Genomic DNA, 26,835 nt, shown 5'->3' with positions numbered 1-26,835 from the left:
GGCAGAGCATGTGGGTTGTGGCAAATAACGGCTATTTCTGTCCAGCCCTAGCAGCAGTGTCTTCCCCTGTGACCATGGACACGCTAGGGCCCATGGGCACAGGTTGTGGTGGGCAGTGGGAAGCATCCTGCACTTCACTGCCTTGTTCCCACTGTGGCAGGCCCACGCCAGGGTCTGGTCAAGTATGTGCAGCAGCGCCCATGCAGCAGCGTGCCTGCCTTTACCAGCCTGTGAAGGCTTTCCCTATCCTGCCCTCACCTGCAGGGTCACAGGCTCTTTGAGGCGGACCTCAAAGCCTGGTCACCTAGGACCAACACCTCCTGGTCTAACCCCTTCTGTCGTGCTCCCAGGTTCACCCAAACACCCTTCGATAGGGGACTGCTCGACCTGGCCAGCTGTCTGACAGTGGAGGACTGGCTGGACTCCATCCGGCTGGGGCACTACCGGGACAACTTTGCCATGGCAGGTTACTCCTCCCTGGGCATGGTGATGCGCATGAACATCGAGTGAGTACCAGAGTAAAAAAAGCACTGGTGAGGTTGCCCTGCACCATCCCACTAGTCCCATGCAGTGGCCATCCTGCCCTGGCTTGCTCGACCTAATTGGCCCCTGAGCCAGAAACACACCCCTGAAGAAACAGTGTTTGGCCCATACCAGTTTCATGTTGCGACCTGGGATGATGGCCAAGGCTGTGCTGACCTTTGAGAGGAGGTGTGGGAGTCATACTGAGAGGGTGTGAGTACTGAGTCACCTCTGGTGCTCTGCTGTGGCTCTCCAATGTCATCATAGGGTCATAGATAATTTGGGTTGTAAGGCACTTGAGGAGGTCATCTAGTCCGACTTCCTGCTCAAAGCAGGGTCAGATATGAGGTTGCTGTCTCCTCTCACTTTTGTTTCCCATGTCTGGACCAGAGTGTGGCTGGGCTATATTGTGCAGCTCCTCTGGGATCACTGGGAAACAAACGGCACTGGGGGGAACCTCAGAGCTTCTTGAGACCCCAGTGCACTGGACTGGCTCCCTGCTCAGTGCAGCGAGGCAGGGAGGCTCCATCTGGGGCCTCAGTGTGAGTGGAAGGTTGGCCAAATCACCAAAGCTGGGTTAAGGAGGGCTGAGGAAGATGTGTCCCACCACCTATCCTCCTCCTGCTGTAGGGAGCTTGCTCTGCCACCTCTCTAGGGGTTCTCCAAGGTGGGTGATGCTCCAAGTGGTACCAAAAAAGGACTGCAACTATACCTGATCCTACCCTGGACTTACATTCCCCATACCTTGGTGTTAGCAATAGTTCCAGAGCTGGCAAAAACCTCTCCAGCCTCTGGGGAGACTTGTTCCCTGTCAAAAGGCATGGGGCTGCCAGACTATTTCCCATGACTCAGGAAGGATGTGATGGTGCACACCTTGGTCCAGGTGGAGCAGGTAGAGAAGAGCCAGTAAAAGGGAAGATAGAGAGATGCAGGCAGAGGGCTGTCATGTGCATTGGTCTGGGCTGTACTTGGGACCTTTGCTGTTGGATTGAGCTGATACTGATCCTTGTTTCTCATGCACATTGGGGAAGCTTTTGAATGGGGATGGCTCATCAACCATCCATCTTTCTGACTGTCTTATCTGAGATGATCTCAGTAAAACTGAATCCAATTTCAGAGCATCGATCTTGTCACCTACTAGCCTGTCAGGAGTGATCTCCCTCCTGCTCCTGCTCCTCCCCGGGGCTATCACAGCTGCCCAAGTGAATGGCAGCCTCTCTGTCCCTAGGAGGGCACCCATGTACCCTCAGCAGCAGCATCCTTGTGCTGATGGGCAAGCAGAGAAGAGCCAGGCATGGGATCCTGGGCTGGTCCATGGGGCCCGCACACGGGGAGGAGCAGCATCTCTCTGGGGCCCAGCACAGGTCCAGCCCATGACGTATCTGACAGTGTCCTTGTTCTCCAGGGATGTTCGGAGTCTGGGCATCACCATGATGGGCCACCAGAAGAAGATCTTGAACAGCATCCAGACCATGCGGTCCCAGCTGCTGAACACACACGGCCCCAGGAGGCATCTCTGATCACCAGCTTTGCAGACCCGCGTGGGCATTCCTTAACACTTACCCTGGCAAAGGGGCAGCAGGGTGGTGAGCAGGAAGACAGGCACCAGACCAGGACCTGGAGCCCTGCCAGTATCTCTTTGTTTTCAGCATCAGTGGAAACGTGGCTTTCCAGATACCTCGATGGTCCTGCTGCCTCCTTCCCTCAGCTGAAGGGGGGAGCAGCCTTCCAAGAGGGCTAGGGACAAGTCACGCTCTCTCCATTTTCTACTGTGTCCCTGTGGGACTTGGGGTCCCCGCACAACTATGCAGGACAGGTGGTAACCCCTTCACACGGTGGGATGGCCCCAGATGCACCTGCAGATGGAGGGGTACCAGGTGCAACAGCAATACCAGGAGCAGTGGGACTGGGCTTGCCACAGCACATGGCTTCTTTGGACCTGACAGCTGTGGACTCTGTTGGATCTCTGAACTATGGAGGGCCCCACAGGCTGCCACATGGCAGAGACAACCCTGCACCCCACTACCTCCCGGTTCCAGTGTACTCCAGCCTGGACCTCGCATGCGGGTGACTTCATGGTCCACCCCCACCAAGCTCAGAAAGGCAGGGGACAGAGTACAAGCTGGCAGTGCCAGAAACGGCTGGTTCTGCATGCAGAAGAGAGTCCCCCAGCATGGAGGTGAGGTGGCCAGGGTCTGCTGTCTGGAGCCTCAAGAAGCCCCAGGATGCTGCCAGAGACTCTCCATCTCTTGAAGCCACCAGCACTGCTCCTCTCGAGATCCAGAACAAGCATCCTAGGGCAGGCCAGGTACTTTTTCTAGGGACACAAGCTCAGGTTTCTCCCCAGCAGAACAACCATCCTGGCCTCCCCTAAAGCTGTACCAGAGCAGAGGAGAGTGGGAGAGTTTGCTTCCATCTCATGTGATGGAGGGACAGAGAGACTTTTGCCAAACTCTTCTTTGTTCTTATATTGCCCTAGAGAAACCCAAGAGCTGTCCCATTACTATGCTACCTGCTTATGCCCAGGGCTGCTGTGTCACCTGCAGAGAAGGGGTCCTGAGCAACATTTCCAGCTGCAGTTACACAGTCCTATGGCTGGGGACAGGGGTTCTGGGCAAAGAGGGTCTCCAGCACCACCCACCTGGTGAGCCCAGTGACCAGGGGGATTGGCCTTTCCTCCACAGCTCTCCTCTCCCCCACAGGAGCATCTGTTTTGGTGAGCTTGCCTGGTGCGGAGCAGTGTCCTCCAAAGACTTGCGGAGCTGGTCTGAGAGGCTGAGCTGGCTGCAGAGATGCAGATGTGCCAGGGAGGGGGGGCAGCCTGTGGGCTGGGAAGGTTTCTTTTGGGTGTAAATACAATTTTCTATGGGTTTGGGAACTGTTTTACTGAAGTATGATGTTAACTACACAAAAATGGTCTCAAAGCACAGAAGTCTCAGTCATGGGCTGAACTCACTGCAAAAAATTCTGCTGGGGGAGTGTCTGGGGAGGGGGGCTGCTGGAGATGATGTGCTGGAGGGGAGCCACACTGACTGCCAGGGACCAGCCTGGCCCACATCAACCTGTCCTTAGCACTGGCATGGTATACCCAGAATCACTTGAATGCAGGTACTGGTAGGATCTGGCCTGAGGTCTGTTCCTCCCAGTGCAGTTTGGGCACAAGGTGGGGTGGGGGGAGGGTTAAAGCCATTTCTCAGCTGCAATAATCCTGGCTAAACTGGCCTGTCTGGGGCTGGCTTGGCTTTTCATCCAGGGCACTTACATCCTGATGGATTCTCTGACTGTGGCGGGCACTTTACTTCTTCCTATGGAAGCTCTTTGTAATGGGGGACAGATGCAATGTGTTGTTTAATTTTTATTGCACCCTGCGTCCTGCACTCAGGCCTGCCACACACCCACCCTGCAGTCAGCATCGTGACGGAGGTCAGTCCAAGCCCTGCAGCACAGGATGGAGGGTGCTGGCCATGTCCTCTCTTCCCAACATTTGGGACTCCCCAGAGGGTGAGCCCATTGCGGACAAACTGGGGAGAGCAGAGGTCAGGCCGGTGCCACAGACCTGTGTCCTTGGGGTTTGCTGGGCAACCCTAGTAACATGGGCTGCAGGATCTGAAGTTGGGAGCTGCCAGATGGCCCCTTTCCAGGAGGTTCACGGGTCAGATCCTGCAGTGTGGGGTCATTGGGCTGCTCCTGGCTGCGAGGATGGCGGGGCAAGGTTTGCTTTTTATGTTCAGAGTGTGCACCTCCTCCTGGACAATAAAACTCTTTCATCCCACGGGCCATCTCCTTGCCTGTTGTTGTCTCTGTGTTGCAAACTGTTCACTTGCAGAGAGTGTGGGGGCCTCCATGGCTGCTTCACAGGCATGGTGGGGCCAGCATGGGCTAGCCAGCTAGCCACCTCCCTCCTCCCCTCCAGAAAGCCTCCCACACATGAAGGATGATTCTCTGGGTAGCAGGATTGCCTGTGGGATGGGCCTATGGGTGCAGGGAAGGGCCAAGATGCTGATGGTTCATATGCTTCCTATGGGGGGATGTGTGTGTGCTATGGGCTAGGAAAAGCCTACCCAAAAGACACCAAGTCCTTGCTTGTAGGGCAGGAGATTATGCAAGTATGGGAGATCTTGTGTGCAGAGGCTCCTCTGACCCTCAGGGGTCTCTTGCAGGTTTTCCCTGATCCAGGCTTACCCACTTCTAGAAATTCAGGAATTGTTAAAAAAAGGCAAACCCCCCCCCCCCAACCAGTAAAAGCTCAATCCTCTTCCCCTGAATTTTGAGCTGAAGTATCTCATAGGTGGGCGCGCAAAACCCTCCTTGTAGCTGTGGTTCCAGCTAACCTGCAGTGAATGATTTGCCAGCATATGAGCTGCAGGGACAAAGACAACACCAGCATTTGCAGGAAAGAATTTCTTGCCATATAAAACCGAAAGGGCACCACAGCACAGGGTGGATTGGCTCTATCCATGTCACTGCCTGCACACAATGCCCCCAGCCGTTGCAGTCCTTCAGGGATGAAGGGCTCTGCATCCCTGCTGTGGGGAGAAGCCAGCCTGGCTCCCCCACAGTGCTGTGCAGCCCTTTCCTCCCAGGAACCCAGCCCTGCTTGCACCAGCTGTCCATGTGCTATCAAGTTATCCTTCCAGCCCCGTCCAGAGGGTTCTTCTTCCCTGTCTCCCCTTTCACTGTTTTCTCCAGTGCCCAGAACTAGCCCAGAGGCTGGGAAAGCTGCAACCTCCCCAGCACTGAGGGCTGAGCTCAAGCCCTGTGCTCTGCACCCTGCTTTACATCCCCCATTTGCCGCTCCCATCCCTACCACTCACATCACGACAGCAAGATGCTTCTCCTGTTGCTCCTGACCTGTCCTGGACTGAACTCTCTCCACCAACTCCCAAATATATCCTTAGGCATCATATTCCACCTTTATAGTTTCCCAGAGACTTCAAGAAATATGGTTGGAAGGGATCTCTGAAGGTCACCTCATCCTGCTGCTTCTGCATGCATGTCCAGTGCATACAGCTGTGCAGGTTCTGCTCAGACCCTGGCCCCATTGTGCAGACAGACACAGCAAGCCTGTCACACCTCGCTCACGGTACACCGCTGGCCCTGGGAATGCCGGGACACGTCAGTGCTCACTGAAGACCCACATTTCACTAATCTATTTCAGTTAGGAATAAAGCCAGCATCCACATTATGCAAAACGTGTTTTCTTACATTTCTTAGACCCAAAACAAACATTTGGTCCATGGAAGGATGGATGACGCTGGCGCCTGACTCCTTCCCCCAGGTACGGGCAGGGGCAGACATGCTCGGGCAGGGGCAGACACGCTCAGGCAGGCTGGTGTGCATCACTCTGCACAGGTAGGGGCCCGTATTCAGAGCTGCTCCACAGCCACTGCAGCATTGCCTTGTGAAAGACTGTGAGGACCGTGCCCAGGCCATCACCCCACTCACAACCCCCAGGAGGATGAGACAGGCTTGTGTCATTTTCAAGATGTCATTTCATCCACTTCTGGAAGAAATTGCCATGAAAGTGCAGTCCTGGCAAGGACCAGTCCTCGGGGGCTCCTTTCCAGGACACAGAGCCATGTTTCCAGACCTCCATGTTCCTACAGCTGAGCCCCACCACAGCAGTGACTGTCCAGTCTGGCCAAGGCTGGCGGCCAGGGATTGTGGGAACGAGCTCAGGACTAATAACCTTGTGGGGAGGGCTTGGGGATCCAGTCCAGGGAAAGGACATGGTCAAGAATCAAGCTCTTCCAGGAGGAAAAGGAGAAGCAATTGGAAATTCTGGCTTATGTATGACATTAAATAAGTCCCTTCATGTATCAAAATAGCCATCAGGATTTTCACACCTTCTTAAAAGTCCTCCAAGATCTTTTATTCTAACTTGCACCATTGGGAGCTAGTCTTCCCTCAGTAAAACAACCTTCCTTTTCTAGTCACACTCAATATTACCCCAAGCCACCAATAAGTCATCCTTGGAGCATTTCATTTACAGCCATCCAGGCCAAATTTGGCTGTCATTAGCAACTGAGGCTCTGTGAGCTTTGTGTGCCTGGAGGTGGCAGTGTGGAATTGCAGTGCACCTGCAGAGCCTTGCACGAAGCCACCCATCTTAGCTCTGCACCCACTCTCAGTATGTGCCAACTTTTCGTAGGTTTGCAGGGGTCAGATGCACTCCACGGATGGTGTTAACAGATGGTGAATGCTGCTTTGTATTTACTGGTACGATTCCTGTCTGATCACATACTGGCTTAGTCTGCCAAGGAAGGCTGTATTCCCAAACCACACTCTCTCTGTGCTTTTAGCACAGTCGTTTAGCATCATGTCCTAGCAAATTACTCAGGGTAATCTGATGTAAGATAGAAATATCATCCACAGCTACTGTTTTAACCCTTGGAAAGGTTATGGGTTAAATTCTGCATGGGTTTTGCAGTATCCCACAGGTCACGTCTTGGAAACCACCGTCAAGGAGTGAGATAGCAGCACAGTTTGTCCCAGGATTAACAGAGGCTGACAGAAGCGCCTGCCCTGCAGTCAGGGCATGGTCTCCCCACCTAAAGTGAGCTGGGCTTGGGGAGGGATGAGTCAGGACCGCAGCAACCCTGATTTCTGCCGCAGGGGATGGGAACATGGGACAGGCTTCAGAGCAGAGACGCAGGTCTCTCAGATCACGAGGTCCCTCCAAGTAGTCACCTGCTGCACTGAGTGAGGAAATGAATGGCCCTTCATCACCTGCCTTGTGAAGGTTCATTCCTCTCTCCATTGGGTATGAAAGGGAACCTGGGCTGATCAGCCTGACTTAGTGTCCAGTTACATGACATGTATCCCACCCCTGCGCCCAAGGCGGTCCCACCGGTCCATGGGATGCAGCCTAAAGCATCTCAGTCAGAGGGAAGCACCAGGGGAGCCCCAGACACACACATCCCAGCTCCTCGGGGACCTGTGACCCACCCTACCACCACCCATGTAGCCTGGGATAGGCACAGTGTTTTTGCTGTGCAGCACGTAAGCAGAATCCTTGGCTTTCTGCACTCTTGGCCATTTATGGATCCCTCATGCAACAACCCAGGCACAAATACATGTGCTTTTCTGAGTGGGCAGTCAAATATCCACAATATCCAGACAAGCCACAGAGCCTTTCAAATTTCCTGGATGAAAACTCCTGGCAGTTTTTTCTTGGGAAATCCCAGTGCACATTTGCTGCATCTCCTGCTTATGCTGGTCCTTCCGGAAGGGAATTGCAGACCACCTGCAGGTGCCAGAAAGACGTCTGTGCGCAAAGCTGGCAACACGTCCTCTACACACCGAGCTGCCTATTCTTGGAAGCCAAAAAAACCAAAAAAGCAAGAATTTTTTACTGAGTTAAAAGATTAAGAGGTTACATCTGACATAGGAAACTTGTGAGAAGGGTAAAGTTGTTGAAACCTGTTGATCCAGACTCCACGGCACGTTAGAGGTTTTCATTTTGCTGGTGCTGAAAGAAGGTGAAATTATTCCCAGGCACTCACTGATATCTTCCTGACCCCAGAGTCCTCCACTCATATAGATTTCTATTACTTGTCATATGTTTCGTTTCCTCCCTGCCTTCCCATCTTCCCCTCTGTCGTGGTTTAGCCCCACTCAGCAACCAAGCCCCATGCAGCCGCTCGCTCACTCCCCCCTGGTGTGACGGGGGAGAGAATCGGACAAGTAGAAGTGAGGCAACTCATGGGTTGAGATAAAGACAGTTTAATAGGTAAAGCAGAAGCTGCGCGTGGAAGCAAAACAAAACAAGGAATTCATTCACTCCTTCCCATCAGCCATCCCCAGGAGAGCAGGGCTCCATCATGCGTAACGGTTACTTGGGAAGACAAATGCCATCACTCCAAACATCCCCCCCTTCCTCCTTCTTCCCCAGCTTTATATACTGAGCATGGCGTCGTATGGTACGGGATACCCCGTGGGTCAGTTTGGGTCAGCTGTCCCAGCTGTGTCCCCTCCCAGCTTCTTGTGCACCCGGCAGAGCACGGGGAGCTGAAAAAGGCCTTGACCAGTGTAGGTGCTACTTAGCAACAACTAAAACATCTCCACGTTATCACCGCTGTTTCCAGCACAAATCCAAAATGTAGTCCCATACTAGCTACTACGAAGAAAATTAACTCTATCCCAGCTGAAACCAGGACACCCTCACAAAGTTGTACAGAGAAGTGGCCCTCGTAGGGAGCAGGCAGTAGGACAGAGAGTGTGGGTGTGTTGGCATTCAGCAAGTAACGGGGAGCGATCCGTGTCCTTCCCAAACAGCCAAATTAACTGGGTGAGCTAAGGAGGAGAGGAGAGGGTACGTGCTGCAGGGGAACGTGAGTAATGTTGTTCATATTTGGACAGGAGCTGAGGCAGCGTGGGGTGACGGAGGTAGTTGGGGTGCACGTGCTTTGCTGCACTGATGGGGCATGAGCTCGGAGTTCAATGTGTGCTGCAACACAGGCAGGGCATGCTCCAAAGACAACATGTGAGCTTACACCTCTCAGTGCAGAGGAGAGGAGATGGAGGTGCAGGAGGTGATAGAGATGTAGGTGGTGATAGAGATGCAGGGGGTGATGGAGAGGCAGGAGGTGGTAGAGATGCAGGGGTGATGGAGAGGCGGGAGCAGCAGGCTTACACCTCCATGCCCACAGGACAGACCCCATCCCACATGGACCCACAGCAGAGAGGGATGAAACCCTGGTGCTGGCCTCCTCAAAACCTGGTGTCAAAAGATGAGGTTCCTCATTACAATTCCTTTAATTCTGTCATATTCAGAGCTGCCAGCAAAGGGTCAGCAGCTTTTATGAAATTTTAAATTCTTGCAGGTTTTGAATTTACATGTTTTTTTCTGTGTCTGAGCTGGAAGAAGATTATGAATAAAAGATTAAAAATTGAGGTCTCCAATCATTTAAGAGCAATGCAATGAGCATTTATTCTGTGAATGAGCATGAGCCAAACACCACTGCATGCATATCAAAAATTAGCATCCAACTTCAAACAGGGCCTAAACAAAAGTCCGTGCTCTTTGATGTGACTCTCTGCTGGGGTGTGGGGAGGAGTGAACCTAGGGAACTCGAAATCTCTGGGCTCTGAAGGGTCTTGGGAGCAGAGCAACAGCCTACTTGGCTCCAGATGCTCCAAAGGAGAGATGAGTCCTGCCAGTTCCATCGATGGTCTTCCATCGCTGAGGCTTGCCACAATGGATTAGTGTCACACAGGAGCATCCTGTGCAAGAGATGGGGCTTTTCAAGCAAGAATGGAGGGATGGGTGGTGGGAAAAGGTGTGTGAGCTAGGACAGATTTGGGTGAACTAGGATGTGGCTGAGACACTTGGGAAGAGCTGAGGCAGGAGGAGGAACTGGGATGAGCTGAGAGCACAGGGGAGACAAGGTAGGTCTGAGTGGGGCGAGAGCTAAAATAAGAGGCCTGGGAAGCCATGCCTGGTGTGGAAAAGGGCTTTTCATAATGACAGGGAATAGCTTACTGAGTATAAGCTTTACAAAAAAATAAAATCTAGAGCAAAATATTTGCACCTTTGGGTTCTCTGCTCGGAGAGGTGGAAAGAAAATGGGACTTGCTGCTGTGTTGCCCCTTCTCTGGCCATGGGCACAATGCAAAAACAAACCCCAAACCATCCCTTGCTCTTATCACTACCTGACCTTCCTCCCTGCCTCCTCACTTTTCCAGGCACTTTGATTTCAGTTCACTTCTTTATCAACCCTATGATACTTAAGAGAACAGGCACAGGCATGGCTTGTGGTTCCCAGCATAGACTCTCTCATGATTTGCTGGGATAAGAGACATCCAGCGTGAAGAGAAGCATTAGTCTCCTCAGTGCTGTTCCCTGCCTTGTTTTCTTTTGTCCTGTCGTTTTGCTCCCACAGCTGAGCCAGGAGCTCGGATCTGACCTCTCCAGCCTTCGGGTCCTTTGCCCACACTGTGTCTGTGCAGGTGCCACCAGACACCTGTGTTTGAAGTGGCCTGGGATTCTCAGGGTTCAGAGAGCCCTGGTGGCTGGTGCTGGTGGCAGGGGAGTCAGCAGAGGGTCCTGTGATCAGGAGAGGCTGGCAGAACCCCAGCCATGCACAGCGAGGACGTGCCACATCCCTGGAGGAGTCTGAGGGGAACATGGTGCTATGGGACAACCTGATCTGTGAGAGGTGACAGCCCCACTGTGAACGTGATGCTGGACAAGCCAACCCAGGGGTCCCTTCCACCAGCCCTGCTGGATCCTGTGAATTTTTTTAGGCAGTGAAATATCTCAGATCTCATCAATAAATGCTGTACATAAAGCACTAAAATGTTATGATACAGCTTTCTTAGACATTTCCAGACCTTTAATCTCTTAACAGTAAGGACTTGGTGATGCAGTTGTAAGCAGTAACCCACCCCCCGCCACACCTGTACCTGTCCCACATCTCTCTCCCCCTCCTGGAGTCGTGGAGGGTTTTAGCCAAACGTGACAGAGGACAGCAAGCACAGCGGAGACCGCGCTTCCACGGGCTTTATGGAAAAAGAGGACAGCCAGAGTAAGGGCATGTGAGGCAGCAGTGCCCCCGCAGACAAGACAGTGGCAGCCTCAGCTCGTGCCTGCATATGTCCAAAAGGCATGAAAGAGAGACCTATGAGAGCTCCCTGTAGGCAAAGCTTTGCTTCAAGCTTGCAATAAGCCTTGAGACACCATCCTGAAGGAGAGTGCCCCCGAGACTACTTGTAGCTCATGCGCTCTGGCTTTCCATACTTTACCCTTGTCCCCTGCTCTCCTGATAGAATGGGCATGGTCGTGAAGCATCCTCCGTGGTGAGTGGATCTCGTGGTGTTCATAACTGCAGGTTACACCGGGTTTCACCTCCCTGCCTATGTCCTTTGAGCAAGACAGTGCCCAAGGAGGACAGCTGTGATGGAGAGAATGTGCTGTCTGCAAGAGGGTGGCAACACAGCTCCTTCCTAGGAAAAGCAGAGACACAGCCTCTTTGAAATTCCATGCACATGCATCCCAGGGAGCCAGGAGGGGCACTGAGCTGGGGGGAGCCTGGGTTTTTGTTTTCTCTCTGCAGAGTGCCTGTCAGAGATGTCCACCTCTGGGACGATGGGGTGGACAGATAGACGTGGCTGGGCTGAGCAATGCTCGTGGTGGGCTGCGGGGAGATCCCTGTGCTTTGATAAGCCCTCCAGCATCGGTGCTGACAGCCGCAACGGCCAACTCTCTGCCCTCGCAAAACAATGCCTTCAACTTGATCCTCTCCCAGAACTGCTCCCACTACCGACAAAATCCTCAGCTTTTACACAGCCTCATTTCAGCAGCTAAGCCCCCAACACTACTCCTTTGCAACGCGGACTCAGTCCTGCCCTCAGGGCAGAGCCATCCTTGCCCACCCTGCTCTCATTGAGCATCCCGAGGCTGCTGGTCCTGCTACATCTCAGGGTCCCAGCGCAGACTGGCAAAGACTTCACTCTCTCAGCCTATACTGTGGGAGAAGGGCTGGGCGTGATGAGCATGCGATGAAATGAAGCGGCTCAGGATGAGCCACACCTGATCCACCCCCAGTTCTCCACCAGCCTGGTGAAACACCCCTGGGAAGACAAGTGGGCCTGTGCCAGCTGCATCTCTGCAGTGTCCTGGGTCCTCTTGTTCTGGCTCGATTTTCCAAGCTTACTACCATGTCTATATTCATATTTTCTTTTCAAGCCTCTCTAAAATCCCAGTGCGCTGCAAGGTGGGGAATTTAAAAGTAGTTGATGAAAGGGACTCAACAACACACGCTGCTTGAGGTACATGGGATTGGCATCTGGGACCTGTTTTCAAAAGCCAGCGTTACAGCTGGGGTGAGATTCCCCAGTTTTTTAAGGATGTTCAGTGCCCATGGGAGGCATTTGTGACGACTGCCCACAGCTCTTGCTTCTGCCAGGTGGCTGTCTCTCACTGAGGCTGTGGTTTTGGGTAGGTGCTGGGAGCTAGAGTGTAGGAGGCACACATGTCATGAGTTTACAGACCTGATGGTAAGGGGAAGCAGGCAAGGCTCCACCTGGAAGTTCCGTGCAGGAAATTGCTGTCATTTTTGCTTGTTTGCCCCAAACCTTTCCTTACCTTGTGGTTTCAGTATCTCCCCTTGTGGGCAGAAGCAGGGATGCAAACGTGTAGCCTGTGGGGGCCAAGACAGGTACATCCTGCCCTGGGTCACCTCCAGAAAGTTGGGTTTGCCCTCAGGTGGGTCCCTTGCTGCTGTAGGTGACATGTTGTCCCCAGGTCCAGACTCCTCTTTGTGCACAGGTCCCACCGCGGGACCTGCTGCCAGGACACTGCTGCCTTACACCACATCCCTGCAGGAGACCTGGAGCCTGTAGGGTGCAGTCAGTGTCTCACCCTTTTGGTCATTAGCCCAGAACATTTTGGCATCCTCTGTAGCCCTGGGAGGAGGGTGAGAGGTGCCACAGCCTCATGGCAATCCCTGACCAGACGCAGCCTCAGCAGCTGCTGCTACTAGTCCCTCCTTTACTCCTCCTCCATGGTGGTGTTGCTCTGTTTCTGCACGGCTTGGTTAGCCCTGAGCCTGGGTTAGCCATATCCCTGCATCCACATCTTCCTGGGGCAGGACAGGTCTGCTTTGGGAAGGAGGTGTCTTCCCTGCCACTGACAGTCCTAGCACCACAGGCCTGGGGGAGCTGCCTGGGAATGCCTCCACACCTCTGCAGTGTCTCACAAGTTTTAGATGGAAAGTTTTGCGAGTCCAGGAGATGGCTTCTGGCTGAAAGCAGGGTGGAGTTCAGACAGTCCCAGGGAGCCAGCAGTGTCTGCTGCCTGCAGGGTGGGTGCAGGGGCCACCAGATTTTTCACTGGCATCAGCCTGCACTCTGCTCCTGAAGCCTGCACCACTGGTCTGGCCACAGCAGGCAGCCCGTGCCCTCCAGGAGTGCAGCCTGGGGGGGTCAGGACAAGCGGTTTGTGGCCAAGCTGTGCTTTGTGGAGGGTAGGACCCATCAGCCGCCACCAAACTGTATGTGAATCTCTGAACTGCTGCTATTTTTTGTATTCCTGACAAAGCCAATGGGCTCAGAGGAGGTGTGGAAACAAGGCAGACAGGGAAGTGTGGCAGGGTGGATGGACTGTCCTGCAGACACCTGTAGGTTTCTCTGAGCCAATGCCAGTCATACCTCCACTGAAACCAGTTACTTCTCCATGCCGGATCTGTGAGCCACGGGAAAGGCCAAAGCAGAGAGTGATACTGGGGGATGCAAACCTGACCCAGGGAAGCGAAAGGCAGCAAGCTCTCCCCAGTGACAGGCTCACCAGCTGCTGCCAGCTGGTGTATGGATCTGGGCACGCTGGGGATGGGCACCAGTAACGTCTCTGGAGCTAAAATGGGAGTTTCCGCTCTTAGCCCATTGTCCCTCTTGTCAGAGCTCTGAGTGGAGATGGCTGCCTGCCCATTTGTCTATCCCCCAGCTTGCCTGTTTAATCCTGTTTTTATCTCTTCTTTCTTATGAGCAGTGATCATGGTATCCATCAGCCTTCTCTTCCCTGCTCACCTCCCTCCACCATCCCTGCTGGGAGCTTTGCAGCAAAGTACCCCACACAGCTGCTCACAGCCCCTCACTGTTGCAGCAGAGACCTTGGTTCAGCTCCTGCCATAGGCTGAGAAGCCTGCCTGCAACCTGCTTTTCCTACACCAGCAGTAGCTCTTTGCAGCCTGCTGATGGGATCTGCACCCCACAGCCGTAGGGTCTTTGGAGTCTTTTGCAGGCAAGGGCAAAGCTGCTAAAGAGATGTTTTTGGGGGTCAATCAGACCCTAGTGTCTGTCTGCCAGGTCCTGTCTTCTTCTCATCTTGCTGACCATGACCAGTTTGGGCTTCACGGGGCTCCCACCCACCACTAGCAGCACTGAGGAGCAACTGCCCCACAACCAGGGGCTTAGAAAAGCCTCTACCAGCCACGGAAGAGATGGAGCAAAGCTGCATGCTACCCATTTGCTTTGCGGACCTGCAGAGGCCAGAACCTGAAAGCTGGTGAGAGCTGACTTGACTCCTAAGACCCGGGACATCACTAACTCACTGGTAGGTCCCAGCCACCCTCCCACACCCTGGCCCCAGCCCATATGCAGGAGACACTATCTGGATTCCCTCTCACCTGGCCTCCTGCCATGGTGCTGGGGTCCTACCCACACTGGGCAGGCTCCCCCACCTTTTGCACTGGGCTTTATCTTGCTGAAGTGGAGTAAAGCATGAAATATGAATGAGCCGCTGTGGCCTGTTGCGTGCTGCTGGGCTGGACCCTGATTCGATTAGCACTGATGTTTCTTTCATGAGCGAGATGCTTTCTCCTCTCCGTAGCTCTTTACTGCAAACGCCGAGCTCAGTCACGGAAGCAGACGGCTGATTAACCTCCCACTGCCTGCCACTGCTCCTGCCTGCTGCTACTGCCTGCCTACTGACCATCCACTCCCTCCCTCCTGTCCCTGTCCCTGCCTGCTGCTGTCCCCCACCACCTCCTGCTGCTCCGGAGCAAGCCCCGCTGCCTGCAGCCTGCTCTTGCTGCTGCTGCCGACAGCATCTGGCTTTCTCCCTCTTCCTAAACTGGCATTCGCCGCGGTGCTTCCTTCGCCAAAGACAGAATTGTTTTCACGGTGTGATGGGGCTCGGTATGGCCAGACACGCAGCAGCACTGCTAGGGGAAGGGGTGTTTGGACCCCGCCTAGTGCAGAGGCTGCGGACCAAGGTGTGCAATCCGGTACCTCCTGCATGAAGGCCGCAGCTTCTGCTTCTGCTCTGGAGACACAGGGTCGGCTCCCAAACAGGCTGATAAATGCTCTCTCTTCAGCAAGATCTTGATGATTTTCCTAATGACCAGGCCTGCAGAATAAGCCTGGCTCCTGAGAATTCAGCTGGGTTATTTCAGGCAGCTAATTGTACCTAGCAAGGACATTCCTACTGTTCAAATTCTTCACTTATCTGGGACAACATGAGCACTAACTGGCTTCCTCAGAGCTGCTCTGTGGGGCAGGGAGAAGGGGACACCACAAAGATTGTAGTGCATCTGTCTCTCTCTGTCCCTGTGTTTTTGTAAGGTAACCTTGAAGCCTGTATGTACCATTGGCTTTAAAACTTTGCATCCCAACTTGCCTCAGCTTTCTTTGTGCAAGAACAGCCATTCCTCTTTGGCTCCATCCACACACATGAATACATGGCTTATACTTGGCGGGAACTTGGTTGTCTCTTTCCCACATGAGAGGATACAGGAGGCATCAAAGGCACCAGAACTTTGCACAGAATTAAATCCTCGAGTATCTGGAAAGGGCTGTGTCATTTTGCAGCTGAAAACTTTCCTTCTGCCTTTTGCATCCCTGAATTGCATCTGTGCTGTTAATCATATGCATGTGTAAAATGTGCCAGCAAGTACTGGTGGGGGGCAAAAAAATCTCCATCTGTGAAGACTTTCAGCTCTCAGTTGGCCAAAGGCAACCTGATCTGACTTTGAAGTCAGCTGTCCTTGGAGCAGGGTACAGGACTTTGGACTTCCAGAGAGATCTTCCAGCCTAAATCTTTGGCTGAGCCTCGTTCATGACAGCCCTGGCAGTCTGGACCCTCCAGGGGTGTGTTTTTGCTCTTTCCCTGCTAGAACAATCCAGTCCAGACCCTCTGGTGTTGTTTTGCTCTGGGAAAAGCTCTGTCCTTTCTTACGCGTGGATTTCAATCACAGCCATGCACCTCCAGCTCTGTTCTCACCCAGACTCAACGACAATTCAGGAGATGGTGCAATTAGCTCCAGAGGTAATTTTTCTGTCTGCCCACACATGGTGTGACTTCTGGGCGCAGCTTGAGAAATGATAGTGGCACCATTAACGTGGGTGGATCGCATACACCAGTCCTCTGTGCCTCCCCCGTGCTACCCCTTAGGCAAGGGCACAGGGGTTTCCATGCTCTTCTGCCCACACTCCAAGAGGAGGCAATGTGATGGAGCAGGAACGACCTCCGACACACGACAGCTATAAGCGAGTCTGCTGAAATAAATGGAGTAGCAACAGGCTAAGAGCTGAGATGCCATAAAGCAGCCTAAATGCAGTGACTTCAGCACTTCAGCCGCTGAAGAGCTGACCTAGTTCATAACCCTGGATCCTACTTCGTCCCCTGTCCTGGGGCGGCTGTTTTTGGGAGCACATCAACGGTTCGTGAGATTCTGGGCTGTGCCAGTGGATGCAGCTCTTCCCCGCAGTAGCCTTTGCTGCCTCCCTGCCCGGCATGCGGGCTGCCTGCTGGGATGCCGCATCCAGATGCTTTCCGCTGCTCTGCCTTTGCCCCGTGCGCAGGGAGGGCAGGGGTGGAGGCAGGCAGTGGTGAGCAGCGATCCTGGGGCCTTGGGGAGCACTTGACACGCGATTCCTCTTGCACAGACAGCGCTTTACACGCCATTGCTGGCACAACACAGCGAGTGGCCAGGGGTTTCTCCGACATACATGATCTCCCCTGCAGCTCTCCGGGCTTTTCCTGTCCCAGCCATCACACCAAAGCCACTGGGTGCTGCTCTGGCAGTGTGAGTGGTCTGTGCTCATCAGATCCTGGGGGAATGGTGTCAGCAGGCTCATCACCCTGCCTCTTCTCCCTTTGCTCTGCCACCTTCTGCCCCTCCGCTCCTCGCTGCCTGGCTGTCCAAGCCACTGGTGAAGCCTTGATGGATTTCCCGCTAAAACATCCACTGGACTGGAGTCACTGGTGGGAGTTGCACGGCAAGAAGACCATCCCAGCCATAGCAAGCAGTTAGCCACCCCACCCTGCCAGTCCCTTACGGTTAACAGATTTTTTTTTTTCCAAACTAAATTTATCATTATTGGCTCTTGTGGCAAGGTCTGTCTCAGTGTTCTCCCAGCTCCAGCTGAAAGTAGTTGGCACTCCTGTGGGCCAAGCATAGCAGTGCAAATCCAGGCCCTTCCTGCACTGGTTAGTGGTCCTGCCCTGGAAGGTGTCTGCTTACGCTGCAGCTCCTCCTGGTCCCTCACCCACTGCCCTACACCCAGCCTGAGGGGTGACCAGACCCTGTGTCTACCATGGCATGGCTGGTAACACCTCCAGGTGTTCCTAAATCCTGGGCCATTTCTCCAGCTCTGGCACTTCAGTTTGAGGCCATTTACGTGCACAGAGGGTTAAATATGATTTTTTTCCTCTATGCATCTGTCTGATATTCAAAGCTGCAGGAAAGATGAGCCCTCGGGGTCAGAGTGAGTGACCCTGCCAGCGAACCACCACTGGATGCTACAAGGGAAGGGAAAGACAGCAGACACACCATTGAGACAATGCCAGCTGTGGCCACCCAAGCACAGGAGGTGGCTCAAGGGGTCTAGTCCAGGTGGGAAATCCAGGCTTTTTGGAACTGGGAATGTCCTAACAAAAGGGGAAACACCATCCCATGCTGGTTGTGTACCAAAGGGTAAATAGCTGATGTGCGCATGAGTACGGTTCGGGGGGGATCTCTGGATGCCCGTGTCGAGGCTATCAGAGCAGAGATGTTGATCCTGGGGGATGCCCTGGCACGGGCTGGTGGGGTGGCTGGCGAGCCCTGTGCAGGCTGTGGCTGCAGAGGCTGGTGGGCACGCTTCTCTTCTCCCAGACATTGGGCTTCAGACTCCATCTGCTGTAGTAAAAGTGAAATTTCCCCAGCTTGTGTTAAGCTGCTTGTGCTGGGGAATACGTGGCACTGCTGGTGCTCAGCAGTGAGCAAGGAGGAAACTGGGGCAGGCAGGGATGAACTGGGCTGTGGATGCAGCCTTGGGAAGCCTGGGTATTTCCCAGGAAGGCTGAAACCTCCACTCAACTTGATTAGCAAGGATGCCAGGGGCAGTCTAGGTCAGCAGAAAGAGGTCCTTCCAGCATTTTGCAGTGTCCCTGTGATATGTGAAAGCTTTCTGTGTGTATGTGCTGCCAGGATGCCCAGCGCCGTGGAGCAGAGGAGCTGCTGCCCTGATTTCCTAACCGGGAGCGTGCATCAGGGACACAGGTAATGCATGCATGGCAGAGGCTGCACTAGAGCATGCAAAAGCCAGGTCTGCAGTGCTTTAACAACAAAAAGCTGCTTTCCCTCTTCCCAGTGCTCTCCCCGGCGTAGTTTGGGGCTGTGTCTCCAGATGGGACGCCCCTGCTCCTCTGCCCACGTCGCAGGGCTGCGTCTCTCCCTCTCCATGCCCCTCACACCCTGCATGCGAGCGCTCTGTAGCCAGCCATGTTTGCTGGGGAGAGAAGGTGAAGCCAAGCCCTGGCGTCGGGGCAGGGCTGGACGGGGCAACGCTGCCCTCCTCCGGGCTGCGCCGGACCCCGGCCGCCCCTGCCTGCCCCCTCCTCCTGCCTGCGGCCGCCTGCTCCCAGCTGGGCTGGCAGGGAGGTGTGGGCAGCTCCTGCCCATTTACGTGTGAGGAAAGAGAAAATAAAGACTGGTGATTTTCTCTGGGGGGCTGAGCAGAGATCAATCTCGCTATGCACTGTGGAGCCTAAAGGACACCTTGAAAACTTCTTTTGTCAGGAAAGAAGCTGATTTGTCTCTTGCCAGGGCTCCTTGGGGACTTCCCAACAGCTTTCCAGCATCTGAGACATCATCTTCCCTACGCCGTCTTGCCCTGACACCTGCCGGCAGAGCATGCCCGTGGGCTGTCACTGAGCCCTGGGCACGGGGGTCCCAGGGCTGGGGTGGGGTGCAGGATGCCCCATCCCTAGAAACATTCCAGGTCAGGCTGGACGGGGCTCTGAGCAACCCGATCTAGTTGAAGATGTCCCTGCTCACTGCAGGGGGGTTGGTCTAGATGACCTCTAAAGGCCCTTCCAACCCAAACCGTTCTATGATTCTATGATTTTCATGCACATTTTTCCCCAGAGCCACTGCAGGCTCTGCTCTCTGTGGCCTCTGCCCAAGAGGCCTCAGCTCCCTGAATGGGAGGTAATGTGCCCGGGGAGGGAGTTTCACCCCAGCCCTACAGGTCCTGGAACAGGGCAGAGTTGGGTCACAGGGCTCACTCCTTTGGCTCAGCGTCACAGGATCCAGTGTTTGCATTTATATTGCTGCAAGTGTTGGGATGTATTTGTGGGTCCATCTCAGCCCTCGCCTCTCCTGCATGCCAGCCAAGGAACGTCAGGGCATCAGCAGCATCCCTGCAGCTGGGGCCAGGCCCATCACAGCAGACAGATTCAGGAGGTTTCCATGAAACAGGAGCATCCGTCCCCTCCTGTCCCATCATGGCTGCTCCCTCCGTCCCTCCGAGCTCATCTGGCTCCCAAGCCTGGCTGTTCCTCAGCCTCTTTGCTTGGCACAGCAGAGGGGACAAAAACCTCTGTGAAGGGGGAGAGCAGAGTCTGGCAGTGGGGGGGGAAGGGGCCAGCAGACACCTCCCAGGCCACCCCATCCCCTTATCGTTGTCCCCCGCTGCAGCTGCTTATGGCAGGCCCAAATTAGGGATGAAAGAGTAATGGGGCAAATCTTTATGAAGGCAACAGGAAGCACACTGGATTTTCCAAGACAGCCACCACCACCCCATGCCCCGACCCTGTGGCAAACTAAGGTCACCCCAGCCCTTCCCTTGCTCCAGATGGGAGAGCTCGCCATGTGCATGGAAATGTCCCCATGTCCCATAAGCTCCAGTCAGGGCCCCTTGCTTTGATACTGTAATTTAGCAACATGAAAACAGTTGTGTTCTGAAATTAAGCATACAAGAAGCTCTCCTTAAGCTGGAGGAATTATTTCCACATCATTTCAAATTTTCTGCTCTATTAATTTCCCTCTAGTCTGCCATTTTCTTCATTTTTCCTAAGGTTCCCAGGGATCAGCAGAGCCAGCGCTAGGTGTGATGTCCCTTTTTCTTGGGCCAAATCCTGGTGGCTCTCTGGGCACCTGGTTTTCCAGATCCCCAGAGGCTCAGCCAGGTCCTGGACTTGCAGCCCAGAGCTGCCTTAGGGTGATGGATGCACCTTTAGTTCAGCACCCTCCAAAAGGAGACCATACATTAGGCAAAGGGACATGAAGCTGACCCGGTGCCTCCCTGCATCGGGCATCCCCCAGCAGTGTGTTGCCTCCCAGCAGGCTCCCACCTTCACCCTACACTGGAGAGGGCTGGGAGGTTCTGGGACCTCACTGCCTGGCCTTTCCACAGGGATGCTGGCAGTGGTGAGGGCTGCTGCCACCTCTCATCCTCTCCTAATACTGCATCTGGTGGCATGGAGGGCTGCTGTTGGCAGGGTTGTACAGCCTGCAGTGAGCGGTCATGTTCTTGGAGGCCAGCACATTCAGCTGGGCATGGACCAGAGCACCCCAAAACCAAAAGCTTACCTCAGTCTCTCCCAGCTCAGATCCCAGGGCAGTTCAAGAGCACAGCCCTATGCTTCCTTCACACCTCCCCACTGCTTTGGACCTCACATGCACATGCTTGTCTAACAGCATGAGCCCTCAAAAATGGGAATCAGTCTGAAAGGGTTTAAGGTACTTCAATTATTGCAGTGCATACGGGCTCCTGGTCAGGTTTGCAAGATCTTTTTTGCAATCAAAAGGTACCTTGGCTTCTCCCCCCTGCGTGCATCTCAGCCCAGGCTGGTAGACTGCAGCAGCCCAGGACTGCCCTCCTGCTAAACACACAGTGTTTAGCACACTGCTTGCTCTGCCAGAGTGTCTCTGCAGCTGCTTTCAAGGACGTCTTTTTTCAGGATGGAGGTGATATCAGCCGCTCTGCAAAGGGCCATAGCACCAAGATTTGGGGGTCTGAAAGCTTCCTGGATGCAGTCCAATGAGAGGATGGTACTGTAGGGACGTGCATGTCTCCTGCTGGGCTACAACTCAAAATCATGCCCTTGGAGCACCACTTCAGAAGCACAAGCTGGGAAAGGACCTCTGCTGCAGAAGGACAGGTTTGCTACCCTGTGTCACTGATCTGGATGTCCCAATGAGCTTATTAGTTGTAGTCAATCTGCTTCCTACATGTGTTTGATTTGCACCCTCACTTATCCAGCCACTGGGCCAGCCTGGAGGGGTTTTTTGGTAGTGTTTGGGTGCAGCAACCTACTCACACCCTCCAGGGATTCTTCCATAGGCATCCCAGAGACCCTGAGTCAGAGATGATGGCAGTGGCCCCCCACCCCTTGACATTTTCATTCTCTGCCTCACCTTGCAGCTGCTCTTTCCAGGTAATCTCAAGTGTTAACTTCTGCTATCTGACAGCAATCTGCCTTAAAACAGCACTGTGACACTAACTTTGCATTGCCTTTCCATCAACATCCAGCAGCTGAAAGAGGAGTGCTGGCAGAGGACAGTGTTTATCTGCTTCATCCCTTGTTAAATTATTGTGAAAAGTAAAGAAAAAGAAAGTATTTCTGCTAATGTTCTTATGGGAGACAGAGGGTGACCAGCTTCAGCTCTTTTGATTTCAGTGAGAGGCTGAACACTTCCACATCTTGGTTTGCTCTTCCCTGCAGCCTCTGCTCTATTAGTAAACAGGTACATGAAAAGCACTGGGCAGAGGAAGCCCTTTGCCTCTCCACGGTGCTCTTTGTGTCGGAGCTGATGGGGGATGTTCAGCACACGCCAATGCCCTGCAGAGCTCTTTCCAGCGTCTGCTCTCAGGTGCTGCCCTGAGGCTGGTCTCATTCAGGTGGTGTTCAGAAGAGAGTGCTTGAAGACCCTCCGGGAGTGCCCATTTTCCCTGGGCACTCAGAGGGGGGTAGTGAAGCAGAGGCAGGTCAGAAGCCCAGCCTCTTGCTGGTCTTGCCTCCTGCCAAATGAACACAACCCCAGAAGGCTGTTCCTGTAACCTGCCCTCACGCTGCTCCCATGGCCGGAGCAGAGCACTCCTCACCTGGCATCCACCATGGCTTACGCTGTTAGTAGACATGCTAGGAGTATGTGTGCTGGTATGTGGAATGACAATTTCCCTCTCCCAAAGATTTTTTTCTGGTCACCGGAAAGCCACGGCTATTATTACTTTTTGCGCTTCCACCCCATCTGCGGTATTCTGTCAATGCAGAGGGTTGAACCTGGAGCTGTAAAGCTGGCGACAGCCATGCAGAGCTGCTGAAGCAGACGGTCTGTAAGCGCCCGTTCAACAGCATGCCACCTCCTTACCTGCTTCAGGGTCTCAGCTGAGCTGGGAGGCCGGTGATCCTCCATGCCAGATGCTGCAAGTCCCACCCGCCAGCTTGCCTCCTGCTACCAGGGTCTGGCTGCCCAGCCCTGTCCCCTCTGTCTACTTCCTTATTCCTGAGACCTCAGAGCTGCTCACGTTTTCTCCTGGCTCTAGCACTTGTATCCTTCCTGCCCCTCGTGTTTTATAGTGACTCCTGCAGACCTCTTATTTCAGGACTGATGCCCTGCATGGCTGGACAGCTCAGGCTCTGCCCCTGTGCTCTGGGTGAGCACTGGAAGTGGGATGCTCTCCAGCATCAGGGGTTGGATTAATCCCCCTCCTCCCCAGTCTTCATACGTTTACTTCCCCGTGGCTGTCTCTCATTAGTATCCCACTGCTGTCCTCCAGCTGCTTTCCCTGATTACACCATTTCCAAGGCTATGGTAGGACTTTATGAATCATTTATCTTAAGCGGCAATTATTGTACAAACAAGTTATTAATACTGTGGCTATCAGCTTGCTCTGAGCATCAGAGACAAAGTGTGAGGCATAAACACTGCAGAAGATGGATTGAGAGAAGGATAGTCTCAACTATGTGAGCCCCCCATCCTCTCCCCACTCACACAAGCAATTTCAGGGGTGCCCGTGGGGTACCTGGTCTGAGCAGCTCTTCAGCACGAGGCTCAAAAGCAGAAGGCAGGAACAGTCTGGCAGGAACAGGACAGCAATGAAAAGGCAAAGTGACCATCCTGCAACCCAGGGCACACAGCTGAGCACAACGTCATGCCATATACACCGGAGTTTTTGCAGGGCAGCTCGGGAGAGGGGTCAGCATGTCCGCAGAGGAGCAGTGCCAGGCAGCCTCCTCCCAAACATCAGCAGTTGCCTTCTGCAGCATAACTGAGCCTCGGGACCTCGGGAGGCTGCGAGCATCTCCTGCAGCTCAGTCTCAAGGAACAGGACTCACGTGCCTGGATGGGTGCCTGCAGGGGCGAGGGGCTAGGAGGCTCAAAAGTGTTGGGCAGGATCTGCAGAGAGCAATGCTCCTGCATCCAGTATTCCAGGGAAACTTGCAAGAAAGAGAAATGCCAATCTGTCTGTAAAACAATGTCTTTCTGCAGGAGGGTAAACAACACAACCCTCAGCATCTGGTCAGTGGGGAAAACTTCAAAGCTGAAAACAAAGCCAATTCTGTTACTGCTGCGAGTCCTGCTAGGATAAATTGTGTTTGCACAACCTCAATTACTTCAGTTAATTTGTGGTGTGATATTTGAGGTTTCCTGGTGACAACTGGCATGGCAGCATCGCTCTGCCCCATACAGCACCATCAGCCACGATCTGATCCAAGCCCTGGGGAAGCACAGGAGTGGCCCAAACAGTTCCTGGGAGCAGTGGGCACCTTATGGAGGGGCACCCTCAGTCAGGCTGGCTTGTGCTTTGCTGGGAGCAGTTGCCAGGACATGGAACAGCCCCTACCACTCATCAACCGTGTCCTGGCTATGCTGGATGAGACAAGGAGTGCTTCAGTGCATGAAAATATTGTAGGGCCTGGGTTCAAATAGGTGAGACAGGCATGTGCAATGTGCAGTGGGGAGCGAGGGGCTTCATCTCACCTTGCAAGGAAGAGATGCAGGGCTGGGAGGGTTGAAGCCCCTGGAGGAAAGGCTGTGTCAGAGTTCAGGTGAAGAAAACAAGCCCACAGGGTAGATGCTTGCAGGCTTCTCCCCACCTGCCCCTGGAGAGGAGAAAGATGGATTTGGGCACTGCTGAGTGCACAGTACCACGCGAGCAGCCCCTGCGTGCAGGCAGGGCAGCTCTGCCTGCTGGCAGCCAGGCACGTGGCTAATCGAAGCTGAAAGCATCATCTCTGGTTGCCTGAGCCATCCCCAGTGCCGACATGTGCGGCACACGCTGGCCTTTCTCTGCAGCCCCCTCTGGGATCATCCCCCGCTTGCAGCCCCTCGGAGGGACCTCGGTGCGGCTGAGGGTGTGGTTTGCAGTTGTGAGAGTCACAGGAAAGCTTTTTTAGTGACTTCTTCAAAGCTTCCGTGTTTGAGGCTGGGGTCACAGCGAGGCCATTCCCTGTCGCTTCTCTGTGAGCTCTTCCCCCCAAACACACAAAGCTGTTTTCAAACGAATGGAAATGAATCACCTCTACTCCACAGACAAACTTTTCTCCCCCTTGTTCTCCTTTGAAGATGCTCACAACATGTTGGACTTATCAAGACTAATTTTAGAGAAAAACAGTAAAAAAATATGCAAACTACAGACTCAGGCCCCCAAAGACTAAAGCACTGTCTAAGAGCTCTTCTAAGGCGTGCAGATGCAATGAGGCTGCCTTATCTTGGAGTCAGCACTGGAGTAGAGAGCCACGTAACGAGGGACTATTTCCCATCTGCTGCATAAATCTAAAGTTACTTCAGGCAGAATGAGGAATCAGAAGACACTTCAAAGGCATTTGAGCTCTGTATCTGTGTCAAACCACAGCTCTAAGCACTCTGTGTTGCCCTCCTATTAAAGATGAACTTTTGTACTCTGTTAGACATCTTAAAAAGCATAAAACATAAGTTCATTTGCTTTTCAAGTACTCCCACCCCCACCCCCTGCTCAGCTCCTTTGCAAAATAGGAGGCTGTTATGGTATTTGTGAACAAACAACCCTGGATTTTATGCAGAGGTTTCATCTTCCCTGTCAACGCAGGAGGGCTGGGCTGGGTGCAGTTGTAGCTCTCTGGCCTTGCCCAGCACCGAGGGGAAATGTCATCGCGTGCCAGTGGCACAGTGGGACCAGGCCCCCGCTTCCCACAGACACGTCCCCAGCATCTTCTGGGCTGAAAATGGTTGTGCCAGGGGACAGCTCTGCCCTGCCAGAGGCCTGTGAGGGTTTTACTTAGGAAGAAAGTGAATAGGACTGACTGTCAAGATAACCCTTTTCCTTGTGGGGTTTGTGGCTTTATCAGCATTTTTTTGCAAAATGAGGTGAAATGTGGAGGGGTTTCAGCTATGGAAATTAATCACTGTTTTAAGGTAGCACTAAGCCCCATGGGCTAGGGTCGTCATGAGATGCTGTGGCATCCCCATGCAGGTCAGTAGCCACTTTACAGGACTCCACGCACCAGTACCACGAGCACTGTAGGAGATGCTGGCTGGGTGGTGGAGAGGGGAGAACCATGCAGGAGGCCACAGCTGGAATCAATTTATGGCATTGAAAGAAAACAAAGGGCTTTGCTGTTTCCAAAATCCCCTGTTCATTTGCCAGCAGATCAGCTGCCTAGAGTTTGGCCCGGACTTTACATAGTGGCTCTTGACAGGGCTCTAACTCTGCATTTTTAATAAGCACCAGTCCCATCACTGACGGGGGACAGGCAGGGAGGATGGCCCCAAAGAGGTATGCACAGCCAGGAGCTGATGATGACGGGAGACCCAAGGCCAAGCAAAGTTTTCGAAACCTCCAAAGTCTGAAGGGAATATTTGTCAGGAGCAGTGGGGAAGAAGGGTGTAAGAAGGGAAGGAGAAAATGTTAGGAAGAAAGAGAAGAAGACATCGGTAGGGCATTTTACAGAGAGATCAGAGGCAGGGAGCACAGTGGGAGTAATTAGGGGTTTGTGATTCAGGTGCGAGACAAAAGGAGGGGAGCGTCCACAGGGGAAGAGGGAACAGAACAGGGAGGAAATCAGAGTCTGGCAGCAGACGGGCAGGAGGGGATTAGTGCAACTGCCAGGAGAGAAGAGCTAAAGGACCAGCAAAGGAGGACACAGGTGTGGTATAACCGGCCTGCAAATGGCTGCAATGGTGAATTTCTGCACTGTCTTTCTTGGAAAGGTGCAGTCTTAGTTGAGGTGAGGGTCAGGTGATGCCAGTACCTGGCAAAGTCAGTGGGGATGAGATAGGGTGCCAAATGATGCAAACCAGGGCTAATGGGCACAGCCATCCACAGCAGCATCCCTATCACCTGTGTTGTATTCAGGAGAGGGGGGAACTGGCTTGTCATGGGGGGCAGCTGGCAGAAGTGATGGATACGACAAGCACAAAAGATACAAGCTTTCAAGTTAGGAAAGAAAATAACACCAGCAACTGTGTCTTAAATGTGTGACTTCCATTTCCTAGCTGGGGCTGCTGCCCACGTGGCTGCACAGAGCCAGGGACGGGTGCAGGGTGGGGGCAGGTTTGTTCAAATCATACTGAAACAATTGGAGCTGCCCGAGTGTGGGAGCCCCTTGCCCTGAGCAGCCCA

General features: G+C 53.6%; 1 protein-coding gene across 1 annotated transcript in view; it reads left to right on the top strand.

Annotated features, from left to right (window-relative positions):
- The window catches only part of EPHA8 (EPH receptor A8), a 39,284-nt gene extending 35,802 nt beyond the window's left edge, over nt 1-3,482 (top strand). The window contains exons 15-16 of the mRNA XM_075113819.1: nt 351-506; nt 1,928-3,482. Of these exons, the coding sequence (XP_074969920.1) occupies nt 351-506; nt 1,928-2,042 (271 nt within the window). The 3' untranslated portion in view covers nt 2,043-3,482. The remainder of the gene's footprint in view (nt 1-350; nt 507-1,927) is intronic.
- The last annotated feature ends 23,353 nt before the right edge of the window (nt 3,483-26,835 follow it).

This window comes from Phalacrocorax aristotelis, chromosome 19 (assembly GCF_949628215.1).
Source record: "Phalacrocorax aristotelis chromosome 19, bGulAri2.1, whole genome shotgun sequence".
Classification (NCBI taxonomy): Eukaryota; Metazoa; Chordata; class Aves; order Suliformes; family Phalacrocoracidae; genus Phalacrocorax; species Phalacrocorax aristotelis.
This window is presented reverse-complemented; position numbering and strand designations above follow the sequence as displayed.